The sequence below is a fragment of the Psittacula echo genome (genome assembly GCF_963264785.1).
Source record: "Psittacula echo genome assembly, chromosome: 4".
Classification (NCBI taxonomy): Eukaryota; Metazoa; Chordata; class Aves; order Psittaciformes; family Psittacidae; genus Psittacula; species Psittacula echo.
In genome coordinates, this window is record NC_137738.1 from 47,026,873 (window position 1) to 47,044,727 (window position 17,855).

The 17,855-nt window shown below is 37.2% G+C and overlaps 1 protein-coding gene across 1 annotated transcript in view; it reads right to left on the reverse strand.

Annotated features, from left to right (window-relative positions):
- The window catches only part of PEX7 (peroxisomal biogenesis factor 7), a 44,392-nt gene that overhangs the window by 2,865 nt on the left and 23,672 nt on the right, over nt 1-17,855 (reverse strand). Inside the window, exon 9 of the mRNA XM_080616056.1 lies at nt 10,641-10,740. Within this exon, the coding sequence (XP_080472182.1) occupies nt 10,641-10,740 (100 nt within the window). The remainder of the gene's footprint in view (nt 1-10,640; nt 10,741-17,855) is intronic.

The following is a 17,855-nucleotide window of genomic DNA, read 5'->3' on the forward strand; positions in this document are numbered from 1 at the left end:
TCTATTCTAGATGCAGTCTTGAACCTAGAATCATAAAACCAGAAGCTTAATCCAATTCTGTAGGATTAAGAGATTTTAATAAATAACAAGATTCAACAGAAAATGACTACAGGATGTTTTGGGTTTGAAAATTATTTGATAATGCACTTTATAGTCTGTAACAAAGTGAAAGGGTTAACCACACTGACAATTACTCAAGTAGATGACCAATAATACATCTTCACAAAATGTAGCACCTAAGGCAAAGGGAAGAAGAAAGAGGAAAGCTAAACAGAAAAAGTTGAAGAGCCCCACAAATACATTCCAGTGAATCTGGCTGAATCCATCTTGCAATATCTTTACAATGTCCTTTCCAGTTGGGATCACAAAGGATACAGTATTGGATCCTCTGCACAAGCTTCCTTCTGCTACAAATTGCAATTCCTGTTCTCTTCTAGAGCCAGAATGAACATCTGCACACTAAAAATTTGGAAATCCAACTTCAATATTTGATTTCAGACTATAATTAGCCCATTTTGTGTTTACTATACTGCACTATTATTCATTTTTATTACTTCCTTAGCTGGTTCTACTTAGTTATTTGAAGTGCTTTCCATATACATCTAAATGGATCAAAAAAGCCCTCTTGATAATATGTCTGTGTATTCATATGACATAATAGAGCTTTGTGTAATGTAATGTTCTGCTGCACTGCAGTCCCCCAAATTATACCAAAAAGAAAATTTGAGTTCTCCACTAAATGCTATGTGGAGAGTAGCAATCACACAAAACAGAGGGTTTTTAATATTCTCCACAGCTTTAGATCAATATCCGTATCTCTATAGGCAACACTTTCCACTTTCATAAAGGAACAAGAAACAGATAACATTTGAAAAAAATCCCATGGGAATTCCCACCTGTTATCAATGTAATTAGCATCCTTGAAGTAGCCTCTGAACAAATATAGTTACAGAACCATCTAATCTACCAACACTAAAAATAAACAGGGGATATTAAAAGGGAGTTTGAAAAGGATCAGTTGCGGTAATTTGCTCAACTCACTGACTTAATGATAGCATATAAAAGATAAAAGATAACCAGCAAACAAAAAGCCACAGCAAATATCAGTCTATCAAGTTCTCCTGTGCAGCAGGAAGTCTATAACGGAATACTGGTATCAGGAACCTTAATGAAAATACACAGGCAAAGAACAGCAAACAAGTATGTATGGGAAACTGGGACACTACACCCTGGAACAGCATTACAAAATGCAATAGCATTTCCATTTCCCCATAGTACAGCCAAGACTGTAAGAAAAAGGGAACCACCATGAACTCACAGCACTTGCAGTCAGTATTAACTTACAGGGGCTACATGCCCCTTTGCAGGATCTCATAGATTACCACTGCCTCAAATACAAATGACTAAAATGACTCCTGGGATAAAGAGAAGTGTCTTTTCATGCAACTACTGCATCAGTTTATAAAATGAAAAGAGAAGACATTTTGCCTTTTTTTTTAATGACCTGTCTTACACAATAATCATGACCATTGTATGCCTCCAGAAGAGGGGAACATAAGATACTGAACAGAAATACTTTAAAAGTATTTAGCAATGTCAGTTCTCATGTGACATACGAACATTTTAAATAAATACTTTAAAGCACATTAGCGTGTTTGTTTTTTTTTTTAAATAAATGGTACTTAACTTAAATATTGAAATATCAGCAGGAATTCCACTGGGATGAGGGCTGATCCAGCACACCACAGTAAATAAATAGCATAAAAAAAAGCTGCAAGTTCCTACAGTTCTTATTTTAATCAATGAGATGATGTTACAAACAGGCAGAGAAAATCCTCTTGTGGTAAGATGAAAGACAAAGGATAATTGAAAACAGTCACGCATTATTTCCATACCTGATATAATTTCTCACCATTAGGAATATGAAGGCACATAGGTTTTTCTTTCTGTGAAAATGTCCACTGTCTTGGGGACAAATTTTACTCTCAGATTGTAACAAATCTCACTGATTTTAGTATTTAGAGGGTGCATGATTTACTTTTTTAAGCTGCCACATGAACAGAGTGGAGGACAGTTTATTTCAATTGCAAAGAACTATGTGAATTATAACAGAATTATATTACTGAATATTTTGGACATCTGTATGCCATGCAATTTTCATTATCATTTATGAATACTAAATTGCCCTTTTAACTATAAAATAGAATTCTACTATAGCAACTTTTAACTATCAGAAATTGATAGTCAGAGTTAGATAACTACAGCTTAATTGTAAAACAGTAATATTCCACCTTACACTGACTGGTAGATTACATCAATAAACAATGCAAATAGAAAAATCATTCTAAACCTGATAATTTTAACTAAAGCTACATGGGACAAAGGAAGTCTAACAAAATGACATTTACTACTTGCTTCTAATGCTTTTATTTCAGTAGCAAAATTGCAGTACTAGTATATACGCTAGGGGTACTGCACTGTTATTACTGCAGAATAAGCATCATGCCAACTTATCTGCCAGTAGAGATTTAAGCAAGTCTATTTGAAGCACATAAAATGGGGATAGCTGTATTTCCCCCTAAGTAAAGCCAAAAAGCAAGCAAACAAATGAAAAACTGGAGTCATCACAGGAAGCTGATTGCTTGACTAGAAAATCATAGTTTAACCCAAATGAAACAGCTATCCTCTATTTTATTGAAGTGTTTATCCTTGTCCCAGAGTATAACAACGTTTCCCACCAATTGATTTAATATTGACATGCATTCATTTATCAAATCCATTTCCATTGACTCACTAACTGATTTACTTCTTTGACAGGCCCTCTGTTCCCTATTCATCACAATCATCTTGCTTTGCAATAGACTTAGACCTTTTCAAGCACCCGAGGGCAATCCATTCAGTCTAGTGCAATTACCTGCATGACATTCTGCTTCTTTACCATTCAGAAGCAGCAAGAAAAACAAGGGAAATCTCCCAAGTTAGTAGCTAACATTTTTTTTTCAATATTTGGAGGTGTAATAAACCTCCAAGCTCTAACCAGGATTAAATACATTAAAAGAACAAGTAAAAACTTTATGTTCAGTAACCCCTTTAGGAAGGGGTTTTATCAGAAAAAAGTACAGCCCTCTCTAGATTAGTATTTCTGGAAGTAGCTTGGTGCCACTCAGCTTCCAGAGCGCTCATAATAAATCACAGGATAATACATAAATGTGTCTGAGAGTGACCCAGCTCTCTTCTCAGCTTCTCTTAATCCCATCCCATTTTCAAATAAAACTAATAAGACCCATCTTTTTTTCTGTAGGAGAGACAGCAGAATTATTATTCAGCTCCTCACTTCCATTAACACTGTGATTCCCTTCCTCTTTTAGTTTATTTTCTGTGTCTTTTCATACAGAATTTAATGGTCTATTTATATCATTATGACGTATTTTTGTGGGGTTCTGAGCATCCTCTGTTAAGTGTGTGGGGTGGAGATTAAGTAGAGATAAAGCAAGCTATTAGGTTTGCTACTCATTAAATCACATTCACAGGTGATCATTAAAACTGGTTGGTTAAGTGCATAATGATTCATGCATGTGTTTAAATGCATTCAATACCTGTTTTGTACTAGAAAATCCAAACCACTAGTGTGGTCTTTTGTTTGGTCCACAGTTGCCAGGTTGAAGTGCTCATGATGCCTACCTTTACATGAGAGTGGAAGTGACAGGAGTTGGTAAATTAAAACCTTTTTATTTCCCGTGGGCAATAATACCATTTATTTTGTAATTTACTTTTGAAAAAATGCACATTTTTTTAAAAATTACTGTTTCCACTAATGGGCAGAATTAACCCAGAAATTCTTATAAAGATACAGGTTCAAACTACAGTTATCGGAAACTGATGTTCCAAATACTGCTTAATAAATCCATTTCTTTCTTGAGGAGAGAAAAGATAGAAGACTTGAGGGGCACTGTTTTTCAGATTGCAAAGATATGTCACAAAGAACTGATCTGAAAACCATGGATGTGCCTCAACATTTGTTTCATTGCTCTGACATAGGCAACAGGAAGATGACTTGGTAGTTGTGCTAACAGACTTCTAAACACAAGTCTTCTGAGTGTGTATTTCATCAGTTACATGTGAAGCAAATTGAGATGTGAGTGTAGGTTAGAGAGAAACCCTTGGAATCTCCACAGAATCTGTAGCCATTCTTCTGTACTCCACGGCTTAGGGGAAAGACATCTCCCCAGTTTTTCAAGGACTGTTTTTAATTGATAAAGTCGTTCGTAGAAGATACACTGGAACTGCAAAATATCTTTCTGTGCTGATACTAACCCTGGTGACTCCAAAAGCAGTCAATTTACAGGCAGTGAAACTGTGTTTTCTAATGAACCTACCCGATCTTCAGCCTCATCCTTTACCTCAGAATTAAGTTTCTTCCTTTTGGGATATAATCACAGATAAGCCAGTGGATAAAGTACAATGCACAAGCAACACATTTATTGAGTAAGAAACTACTGCCTCCCACTTCTTCATAGCACTCGAGAATCAAAATTAAAGTGCAGTTTCCTCTCCATACCCTTACAGCTTTTACTGAATTGTGATAGCCGACAGCAACCTTTCCAAACACCTTAGGATGAGACTTCTGCTGATAATGGCAAAGAATGACCATTACTCATGAAAGGCTAGCTTTGACTTTCACAGGGAAAGCTTAATTTTAACATTTTGGAAAAGACATACATTAACCACCAATAAGAAATGTCACCTTCCTTGCCCCCTTCCAACCCTGTAAAATTGTTCAAACTGGTTTAACATTTGCAACTGGTTAAATTTAATCTCTCCTTGCAAAAAATGCACTCTGAAATTAAGTAAGTAGGATCCTTTTATCTCAAAGTATCACTAACTACATAACTCCAGTAGCATCCTGGAGAAGGACCACAAGGAGAGACTAAAATGAAGTAGGAGTATGATAGCTTTCACCCAGCTGTTGTGGCTATCATTCCTTAGCAATTAAGTATAAAAGATAGGAGCAAGCAGTCAAAAGAAAAAAAAAAAAAAAACCACAAAACAAACAGATAAAGTCTCTTTTTTTCTGTACATTTCCACAAGATGTAACTCCATTTTTATGTGAAACAGCCAACAATTCTGTGCCTGTTGAGAGTGCACAATTAATTTAAATGAACAGCAAAATACACAGCAAACCAGCCCCTCTAAAGACGTCTTCTGCTTTTATATTTGGCTATATTGGTTAAGCCAACGTCAGCTTTATGTGGACTAATCTACTCTGGGGGAATAGTTACATAAGGAGCCATACACAGAGGGCTAAAAAAAACAAGTTTGCCTCTCCACGTATGCTGACACAAACAGCTGTTTAGACAGCTAGCTGCCCATTTGCAGTACAATTACTATCCAAACACACACAACCACAGTAAAAGAAAATCGTAAGTGATCACTATGTTTTGTACGTAAATAGTGTTGTACATAAATTATTCTAAAACCTAAACTTTAACACACATTCAGGTAACAGAAGATTTTGGACCAGAAAACTGACATTTGTTTTATCCTCATTTGGTACAGAACAATTTTATTTTCCAAAGAGAGCATCTCAGTTTTGTATATTGTTGAAATAGATATATATCCTGATCTGATTAGGCATGTCACGGATGTCTGATGTGCTCTTCACGTATCAAGTGTTCTAAATCACTACACCACTTGCCATCACTTGTGTTGAAAATCACATATCCTTGCAATTTAGGAATGTCACTGTTCAAAGTGTAAAAGTATAGAGAAATTGAAAGATTCTTCCCGTTCCCATTAGATACCTAATACTGTTCTCAGACAGAAAGCTTGGCTCAGTGGAAAGCATTAATTTTTACTTTCCACTGGCTGGTTTACAGAGTTCAGAACAGACACAATGTGTAGGCCGAAAATGGGTTTCACACAGAATTCAGAGCTTTGTTTTTTCTTACATTTGTGTAATCAAAATACAGCTTTAGAACTACAACAGAAAGGGCTGGGTATTCATGATGCATATACGTATTTTCTATTCTTTAAGTACTTACTGAAATAACTTCAGAATGAAGACAAGAAGTGAATGTTCATGGTATTTGCACTTTTTATCTGTCATTGGTGGATTGCCTAAAAGGCATTTAAAATTAATTAAATTTAAGGCAAAATTAATTAACTAAAATTAAAAATAATTCATTACTGCCATATTACGTTCAACCTACAACTGAAGAAAAAGGTTGCTTTTAAATAAAGCTGCACAAATAATTCATCAGAACATTCACAGATCACAACACAGGGACAGTAAGTATCAGGGAGAAATAAGTAATACAATGAGCTACAGAGTACAATTCCATGTATGGTCTAGCATTATCAGCGAGGAATAGTATAGAGGTGATTACCATTTTCATATTTTCTATATACATCCTTTGTTTTTCTTACCCCCAACCTCTGGAAAGAACTATCATGTCTGCTTTAAAAACGGCATGCTCTTAATACTGCTGACAATGTAAATGGATTTGTACCATTCTTAGTACTGGACACCATTACGAATTTAAAAGATTTTTGGTGCTTAGGGTCTTGTCACTGTTCTTGTGCACACCAGAGCTACTTTGGCTGAAAGCTGCAGTTAGAGGCATTTTCTCCTAGACAACCTGCCCTGCAAGCTCTCACATCTGCACTTGCAGTTTAACAGAGAAATACCCTGAATATCATGAGGATCATTTTTATTACTGCTTTGCAGTGTAGAATGCACATTTTTCTGTGCACCTGAAAGTTTGTTAGGTAGTTATCTGAAACTGCTATGCACCTGACACCAACATTATGGTGGGAAAGAACCCAAACCAAGCAACAGCTGATTTTATTAAAATGCAAAGCTTTCAACAAACGTTTACATAGTGACAGATACCCCAAAATAGATATCAGAATCTTAAACACAAAGGAGTTTTCTCTTTCATCTAGCTAATGACCTACCTTCGTAATCTGGGACCCATTCCTTATGAATCTCTCTCCCACCCGTTGCCTCCCATTAGCAGGATACTGTACAAGAAACAGCTTGCCTGCATGTACCTACTCTCTGCCTGTGGAGTCTGTTCAAAGCTTAATCAGTTCCACAGAAATGTCTTGTAATTCCTAGACCAGGTACTTAATCACATTTTCAACACTTTTTCAGAAGTACAGACTGTTTTTTCTTGACATGTAAAAGATACTTCAAAAAAGCTCAAGTTCATTGGGCAAAGCCAAATAACATCTAGCTAGACAACAAAAACATCATTAAGAATGAAAGCAAAGGTTAATGACCAGAATGGTACTTAATTTGACGATAAATTAATAGCTTGTCCATTACGAATAAAGTACTGTGCATGCATGGAGGAGAGAAGCAGTTCAAATCTCAAGTTGTAACTCCTTATAAAGCACACAGTGAAAATCACAAATCATACAAATGCATGAAGAACAACAATGAATGGGGCTCATTATCAGGTCTTGATAGAGAGCAGACATAAAAGCAGCTACATATTGGGAAGAGCAACATAAAATTTAAGCAAATAATCTTTGTTGGAGTGACGTAGAAGCCTGGGAGAGACTGCAAGTGCTCATATTGGAAGCAACTATTCAATAAGCGTTCACAACATAGACTGGTTTGGATTGGAAGGAATGCTAAAGATCATCTACCCCCCTGTCATGGGCAGGGACACCTTCCACTAGACCAGGTTGCTCAAAGCCCCATCCAACCTGACCTTGGAACACTGCCAGGGATGGGGCAGCCACAACTTCCCTGGGCAACCTGTGCCAGTGTTTCATCAACCTCACAGTAAAGAATTTCTTCCATGCATCTAACGTAAATACCATAGAATAATTAGGGTTGGAAAGGACCTTAAGATCATTTAGTTCCAACCTCCCTGCCATGGGCAGGGACACCTCACACTAAACCACGTCACCCAAGGCTCTGTCCAACCTGGCCTTGAACACTGCCAGGGATGGGGCATTCACAGCTTCCCTGGGCAACCTATTTCAGTGCTTCATCACCCTTACAGTAAAGAACTTCCTCCTTATATCCAATCTAAACTTTCCCTGTTTATACCTTCTTTCAGTTTAAAACCATTCTGCCTTGACCTATTCTTACATGCACTTCTAAATGTCCCTCTACCAAATTTCCTCCTTTAGGCACTGGAAGCTGCTCTAAGGTCTCCCTGGAGCATTCTCTTCTCCAGGCTGAACAAGCCAAATTCTCTCAGCCTGTCTCCATAACAGGGTGTTCCAGCCTTCGGAGCATCTTCGTGGCCTCCTCTGGACTTGCTTGAGCAGGTCGACGTCCCTCTTGTGTTGGAGACCCCAGAGCTGAACACACTACTCCACCTGGGGTCTCATGACAGCAGAGTAGAGGGAGAGAATCACCTCCCTAAACCTGCTGGGCATGCTCCTTTTGATGCAGCCCAGGATACAGTTGGCTTTCTGGGTTGCCTTTCCAGTTTAGAGACAAGGATGTCATGCAGGACCGTGTCAAATGCTTTGCATGAATCCAGGTAGGTGACGTCAGTTGCTCTTCCCTTATCCACCAATGCTGTGACCCCGTTGAGGAAGGCTGCCAAATTTGTCAGGCACAATAAGCCCTTAGTGAAGCCCTTAGTGAAGGTTGGCTGTCACCAACCACCTCCTTATTGTCCATGTGCCTTAGCATAGCTTCTAGAGGGATCTGCTCCATGATCTTGTCAGGCACAGAAGCGAGACTGACTGGCCTGTAGTTCCCTGGGTCTTTTTTTCCTTTTTAAAACTGGAGGTTATGTTTCCCTTGTGTTCATTCTTTATCTTGCAGTTGCAGTTTAATTCTATTGCAGGTTTTTAAACTTCTTTGAAGAAGCAGAATGTGTACATTTTGCATTGCTGTGATAGCCAACCCGCACAATACACTAAATCAACTCAATAGAAAAAAAACAGAGGAATATTAAAACTGTTGCAGATGCCAAACTTCTGTCTGGAAGGCATATTGGCATACAGTGTATATGGATACGTACCCCATATTTACAGATTTTGTCCAACTTTGGACTTGTAGAATTTTTGTGTGGAAAAAAAATACCTGCCTTATGCACAAATGATGCACACATGCCTTAATGTACATGGGTATGCACACCATCACTTTCTTTTTTCCAACATACAAGTGAACGTGCAGCTGTTTGCTTTCAATTCATTATCTCTCATCAATGAGCATTTACTTGGCCTTTTATCTGGAAGCAGTAACTCCAAGTTTGACAGATAAATCATAGAAAAAGACATCATATCTAGCCAGACAGTCAGAAACACCATCTACTGAGACCCATTCGGTAACACGTAGGGCTCTTTGCAACAGGCTTATAATCAAGAGGTAAACACATCCTCAATACAAAATGAAGAAAAATCTTCTTGCCTCATCCAGATTCAAGGCAAAACCCACACCAACTTCATGGAAAGCTGAACTAGGCTCAAAGCAATGTAGCACTGTAAGGCCCTAATGCACTACATTATGCTTGCTGCTCCTTCTGGGCATAATTCACCATAATCATAACTACACACTCATTTGGGATGAAGTTTCAATTTCCAGCAACTGTCCTTTACCTATTCATGCCCTTGCCCAATGACAAAATAACCTGAAACTTGAGAATTTTTTTTCAGCCTTACAAATTCCCTTACGTGGTTCACAGCATGACCACACGAATGAACAGAATTAAGGGAACAAGCAGCCAGGCAGGAAACTCTTCAAGCTCACATTTGGCTAGAATGGTTCCACATGCATTAAGCTAATTATTTTGCCAAACGTACACCTTTCTTCTGTGTCCTTTTATCAGCAGCAGAAATTATGATGGCTTTACTTGCTTTGTCCAATCAGAATTTCAAGCAGATGTTACGAATCATTTTTATGTGGGGTAAAAAATTAATTTCACTGTGAATTACAAAGGAATCTAGATGCAAATGATGTCTGTGGCACATTAAATAGTGAATTAGTTACAGTTAACTCAGAGACAGTAATGTCTGCATGAAAACTACAGTATCTCATTTTAAAGAATTTTTTCTGCCCTTCCTGCCTGAAAAAAACAGTTCTTACTACAAACAACAATTCTCTGTTTACAAAGGAGAAACTTCAGTAGCAACAGAAGCAAAGGAGAATTCTGCCACAACCAGTTCAGAAATAAGTGCCACTGATAAAATGGGTTCCACTCATTCATGTCATTAGCCAAGGGTTTTAGAATTCTTATTACATATTAAGCCTATTCTAGTACTACAAATATTCTGATAGGTATCATGTGTGACACTACCAATGTTTAACTTGGCATTCTAAGTAGATGGAAGAAAGCCCTGTATCTCAGCATAGCATTCTAGGCCCTTCTCTATTACTCTTCCTTCTGAAACAAAACTACCTCATTTTCCCTGAGCCCACTAAATTTTAGCTATCTGATTTTACAGTTCTGTCTCTCCTGCCCTTCTCTCCTATCCAACGCAAGTAACTACTTTATAAATAAAAATGGACCTTAAGTGACATTTATTTAATAAACATTCAGCCAGACTCACTTCCAGAAGCTTTCTGCACCCTGGTGGCTCTTACTCAAGATCTGAGTCCTACAACTCAGCCATGACCACAGTGGCTATAATAGGCAAATGAAAAGTAAGTTCATCCCAGCTCTTACCTGACCACGGTTGTGAAGACTTAAGTCCAGTCCACATGTAAATTCAGTATGATGCTCAACTGTTTCCAGCAAAGGGTTAGACTTGGAAAAGTCCCAGAATCTATAGAAAGACGGAAGAAAGGAGAGGGGCGGGGGAATAAAAAAAATAAGAAAAATCAAACAAATCACAATTAAAGTAATTGAAAGGCCATTTAAAAAAATATAATGCAAGATATTGACAAATCTGTTGCTGCCAGGATATTTAAAAAAACAAACTCATCCACTTAGGAAACATAACCAATCATACTCCTGCAAAGCCATCTGCTGATTTGCATAAATTAAACTCCACTGGGCAAAACCATCTTTGTCTCCTATTGCAGAAACTGAGATCAAAGTTGGCATCGAAGAGCAGCCATTGGGACATTATTAAAACAGAACAAAATGTAGGTTAGCATACTCTTACGTTTCTTGATGGCTGGGGAATTTTATCCCTGAAAGACATCAGCACAATTTACAATTTTGCTCAGTTTTTCATCTTGTTCACTATGGAGTCTTTATTTACTGAAAACTACACATTCATTTAGAAATATTGGTCATTCTCAGCGTCAAATCTGAGACCCACCTTAAATCTGTTCCTCTAAAACAAAATTTAATATTATAATTATTAATAAATTTGTACTACAAAGATCAGTTGCATTACGCAGTTAATACCTCTAATTCGTATTTCAAAAAGCATTTTTTCCTTTGATAGAAATGATCAGAAGATTTCTGAAGTGCTCTCATTATCCCAGTTACTGCCTTGTTAGATGCAGTGTCCACCAATGCAGTTAACAAGAAGGATAAGACAGGTGTAGGAGAAGATGGAATGAAAGTATATGTACAGGTAACCTCAGTCATGAGAAAAGGACTTGGGAATAGAACTTTCAAATAATAACACACTGAAAAGACACCATATGATGGCAGAAAAGAAAGTTTTGTTTTCTTTTTTGCATTGTATATAGTGCTTAGAAAAGTCCACAGGACACAAAGTACAGCACATTTTGTGGGCTGGCTGCTGTAATCAAATTTTCTACAGCTCAAATTTTCACACAGTGGTCAATTGTATGCTTTTCTTCTTCTGCAACAAGCACAGAGGTCTCTCGGCCTTGCTCCTACCAGGGAAGGTGATAATACTTAATAAGAACAGTTCATTATCAGACCAACTACACTGAAAGCACTGTATGTTCAAACCAATTCAGGTAAAATAGCAAACACTGGAGCCAACAGGGTCAGTTTGTTTAACTGTAGATGTTATTTCCTTCATAAACGAGGAGAGTGGTATCAGCACAATGGCTATGCCATAGCAACAACCCTCTTAACTTTTTCCTGGTACCTGAGATCTAAGATGAATAACTTATTTTGCAAGAGAGAGGAGCAAAAGACCACCTCAGCATTTTCATCCTCCCACATTTGCTCCTAAGGTAAGAAACAGATCTCATTGTTTCTAAGTAATAGTGGTGGCCTTCCTTACCACATTAGCTCTATACTAAATCTTGAAAGACAATATGCTCTTAACTGAAAACTAAGATTAAAGGAGACAACTTCTGATCCAGATGAACAAAAACTTAGAAAAGACTTTCTAATAAATTTTAAAAATCATAGGGCAATTTGGTGTTTGTTGTATGGAGTCATGTTTGCTCAGAACCAGTACAGAGTTTAAGAGTACTGCAACTTAGTTCATGTTCTACAGACTGTCCAGGACATTTTTTTATAAGTGAAAATAATTACTAGTGAAAATCAAAAAAAAAAAAAGAAAATGGTTCTCAGGACTGAGAACCACTGATGACTAATTAATGATGCCTTTCATATCAATTGTGCAGTTCAAAGTGAAAAACACTCAGCAGCCCAGCTTCCAAAACTAGCATGGTGACAACAATATTTTGCTCAGAGTGAATTTCCATTGTGTTCTGAAGACTGAAAGCACAATGCAGGTCTTCTAATACAGTGTTTACCCCAGCAGGATAGCTGTAGAGCAAAATGAAGATGCATTCATAGCACAAATAGGTGTGCTTGCATTACTTTAATTGTAGGTGTATCTATGCAGTTGGCAGTATGAACTTCAACAGGAAGCCAGACAACCACATAGGCTTTTAGGGTCCCTTACAGGTTTGTACAGTCTGTAAAATCACAGGTGTGCCACTTGAATGGAACTGCCATTTTTAGCTATATTATGTACATTAAAACTAGCACTCACAAGTGCAGTCACATCTGCATTGACCATAGATAACCTGCAACCTATATGAGTGCATTTTCTTACACTTTTTTTTTTCACTGGAACTGTTGAAAGTATTCCTTTTCTCTCATTTCTTGATAGTTCCTTATTTGTTTTACATGTTCTTCACATGCATGTATACTGCAAGCAACTGCTTATTTTAAACAAGCCATTATGTGAAGATGAAAAGCCTGTCTTTGTAGCACCCACACCAGTATCACAGAAATCTATCTTCCTCCCCTACCAAAAGACTTTTACCAACCCCCATTATTGTTTCTGCTGCTCCCTACCATGTCTTCCTCCCTACTCTACCTTCACATCTCCTGCCCCTGCACTTTCATCACTGGCTGGGAAAAAAAGGCAGCAAGTATCATTTCAGGTTCCAGTGTCTGTACAAGGAAATACAACGCATGTGTTGTGGCAGCCTACTGCTGCATGCTGAGGAGTCAGCAGATCAGCAAGCAGATTAGACAGGTGGTGCTTGTCTTTCGCCTTCCTTAAGGTAATATTTCGGATCTCCCTCTCTTGTATGCTCATGAGTTTTCATTAAATTTGTACAGGCTTAGCAAATTTAGACTACAACTTCCCTGTCATATCTAATTAAGGTTTCAATATGTTCAAATATTACTTCAGGAAATGTTTCAGGGAAAATGCACAGATGGAAGCACAAAGAACACAATTCCTGAAATCCACTTCCTTCTGGGAAACAAAATATTTACGACAAATATGTATTCATGAAAGCTTTACTGATGTTCTTAGGTTTTAAATTAAGATGTCTTCATTCATTGTATTTTTACGTGGCTGTGAATCAGCTATTTAGAGGCTGTTTTCCATAAAAAACAACTCAAAGACTAATGCCACCATGCACTTGCAACCACATCAGGCAGAAGTTACAGCAGCATATTGGATGTATATAAGCAGTAAGTTTTCAAGAGCAACCCAGAACTCGGTGTTAGTTTACTACCCATATATCACACATTTAATTTTCCTGCTCCCATTCTCCAATCCCTGTGCAAAGATAGCTACCTGTAAAAGTTCTTCCTGCGAACTAGAAAAACTTCTGTCTGAGCAGAACTTAGTGTTAAGCTACTTTTGGACACAGGATAATCAGGGCAATGTTGTTACTCCAGGCATTAACTGGGAACTGAAAATCTATTTCCACAATAGTATCTTTTAGAGATTATTTCATTAAAGTTATAGTAAAGTATCAATATTATGAAGCTGCTCAGGTACAGCAGAAAGCTCTTATTCAAAGTATTATCTTCCATAAGCATGAAAGAAAAGAGGCGGAATTGCTTGAGAGCCAAATCAAATGGAAGAGAATCCAAAAAATTAATTCTGAAATAGGTTTTACTTTTGAGTTTGCTCCAGTAGCATAGTTCTTCCCTAAGGACTCAATGTATATGCTTTAATTCAAAGTAATTTTTGCTAAAATTCTCACTTCTTAGCTTACTTCCTATGAACAGTATGAGAAAACAAACCACCTATGGGAGTATGACCCTACATATGCATCACTGGTTTTTCTTATTACGTGTGTAAGTTGATGTCCTGAAAATGAAATCCCATGCATTTTGCTATAAGGTAAAATGGCAAGTTATCTGTTTCAATTCCTCAGCCACAATATAACAGAGTAACTTCTAAGACCAACTTAGTTACTAGCCTTCATAATATCCCTTCTGATTTTGAAGATCTGAAAATTTGCAAAACTTTCCATTAACTTTAATACTTTACTCCAAACAATGATTGAGAATAACTCTCACCATCACATGCTTAAAGCCATAATATATTTTAATCGTCACCCTACTGAGGTACCAACCAAAGATCCTAAACCAGAAACAGACTGCCCTGAAAAACAGAGCAATGCTCACAAAATTAAGACACTTCTTGTCACTAAGAAGTTCTATCTGATTAATCTATCTGATTATAAGAAATCCAAGTGAAAAACTCCATTTAGGCAAGTACATGCTTTCTCTAGTACTTCTGAATCAAAACAAGGTGCAGGCCAAGATGCAGCATCACATGCTAGTCTAATCTAGTAAAGAGAAGACATGAGCCTTCATGAGCTGGCTGGCATACAAGAGTAGTAACTTCACTGCTCCTGATAGACCGTAATTTAAGCATAGTTATGAGAGTGAAGTTATCCAGCTAACTCTTCATTCCCCCGTTTCTCCCCAAAACAGGAATTAACTAAAAGGGGATGGCAACTAATAACTTACGGACGTATGTGTTCTCATATATTCCCCATTCTTTGGTATCATAATCCTAGACTGGAGCTTGAGTTCATTTTAAGACATGCCCCACTCTTCATCAAGCACTGGGAAACGTCAGTTGGCAAAAAATGGTTAAGTCAGATGTCTGAGAAATACAGAAGTGGTTGTCACTAACATACAGCTAGTACTGTAGGTATGCGTGCTGTCTCTCAATACTTCTGTTCCCTTATCTGTCCACAAAAAAAAAAACCCTTGACTTTGCCTTTCAAACAGAATACGTTTTGTAGAGAAAGATTTAAATGTATTTGTATGACAAACAGAAATAATAGATAGCTTCACAACCAAAAAGGAAAAGGAGATTATTTAGAAGAAACAAGCTGCCCTTTTCAAAGAAAAAATATTCAGACACTGACATAGTTAAATATTCAAGTCTAAATACTCAAAGGTTGTAATTACAAATATTTAACACTTACACAGACCAGGTTTTTAAGACGAAAAAAAAAAAACAAAACCCAAAAACATCCCTTTGCTGTTTTTCTCAACAACATTATAGTGCTATTTGTAGCACCAGAAAATTTATTTTCATAGCTAAAACATATTAGTCTATTTATGAGATTGAATCATTTGCTGAGTAGCTCCTGTGACCAACACTCCTAGTTCTCAGAGAAATTGCATCTTGTAATATTTATGTCAAAATTAGGATGTGCAGGCAGGAAAATGCCACTGAACTTAAAAAAATACAAGGACCTGGATGTTCATTCATATGTCAAAATATTTACCACGAAATTTTAATTCTTGTTTTAACCCAAAAAGAACACGTGTAAGAGAACAGATACGTTGTACACTAATGTATGAATTATTTTGACTAATTCTGTAGTTGCAAGAGACAGTTACAATGTAAAAGAAAAGGACACGACATTCTGAATTTTGTTATTTTCACCAGATGTAATGCCCAAAGCTCTGACTAGCACTAGCAACTAGGGGAATTAAAAAGAGCAAATGAGCAAACACCTTTTCACCTGGGAAAAAAAAAAAAGGGGGGACGGGGGGAAGGGAAAAAAGAAAAAAGACAACAAGGACAAGTAACTGAAGTGAAAACCAGTTTCTCTTATGAGCAGCATTACTGCACAAGTTCTCAAGATTCCTTTTGATCCAAGTCACTGAACTTGTACTTTGTGATGGAGAGCTGGAGAGAGTGGTTTACCTTAAAGTATCTTGAAGAGATGGTGTCCAGTATAGTACAACTTCCACCAAAAATCATCTTACTGCCTCAGAGGCAAGCTTCTGTGAATGCATTTCAAGATTTGGCCTGATACCAGCTTAATGAAGTCCTATAATTTATCAGATCTTTTCTTTAGAGTTTGGTGAGCACTGTCTGTGAGTAATGCACCAACATGGTTTTTTTTCAATACTGAAGAGAGTCCAAAAATACAGAACAGTGATTCCAGTAAGAGATGACACCGATGTTCTTTCAAACTGAATTTTGATAGAGATAACGTTTAAGAACATGCATGCAGATCTAAATAAGTACTGGAAATATTAAGTACTTTGTGCATTTCCTTGCGTTTTCATGATTCATTTCTGTTAAAACTGCTCCTTAAGTAACCTACATTTTTTCTGAACTCTTCCAAAGAGTAAGGAAATGGTATAGAAAAAAATTGTTTCAGTAAGGCATTTACTAGACAGGAGTCAAACCGAAACCATTACACCGAAGTATGTAAAACTCAAGTTAAAATTTACCTTCTTTTTTCTTAGCCCCAAGTATGAAGCCGACATGTGAAATAGTTTTCTTTTCAGTGGCTTTAGCACAGTGCACACATGCAATCATTGGCTGGTTTTGGTTGGAAGGGACCATAAATATCATCTAGTTCCAACCCCCCTTCAATGAGCAGTGACACCTTCCACCAGACCAGGTTGCTCAAAGCTCTGTCCAACCTGGCTTTGAACACTGCCAGGCATGGGGCATCCACAGCTTCTCTGAGCAACCTGTAACAGTGCCTCACAAACCTCACAGTGAAGAACTTCTTCCTAACATCTAACATAAATCTGCCTCTTTCAGTTTAAAGCCATTCCCCTTGTCACTACAGGCTATGTCACTACAATCATGATAATATTGGCAAAGGATGAAGCTAAGCATTGTTAACTTTGCTTTCAACCTACTATTTTTTGCTTTTAGATATCCAGCTATAATTATGTGCCAAACTAGCTGTTTTACAAGAAATAAACAAAACCTCTGCCTCTTACATGACAGTGGAGTAATCTTACCTAAGATTTGTATTCATCTGGTTAAACTATAAAGCTTCTGTAACTTTTAAGATTAGAAAGCTTAAACAGTAAGCTATGCTGTACAGATTTATCTACTATATTTTATTGCTTACAGACAATTCTAAGCTTCAAACAAAATGTTAAAGAAAATAAAAGACCCTATTATAAGTAAGCTGCTATTAAAATAACACAGTTTGTATCAATGAACCTGTTTTTAAAGGGCTGCCACATCATACTGTTCTCTGAATTACTGTTAAATGTGGCTAAAGTCACATGCTTTGAGTAGATGTAACCATGTACTGAATCTGTACTTGCTTTTTACCTTTTAAATATTTATCAAGTATTTTTGTTCTTAAATTGAAATGTATATATATTATGTCCACATGTGTCTGTATATGCATGTGCATAAGTGACAGAATGTGTGTATGCATGTGCATGTGCCGGTCAAATTCTCAACATTTCTAAGTGAATTCCACTTCTTACTGTGTGTTACGCTCCTTCCTGCAAATG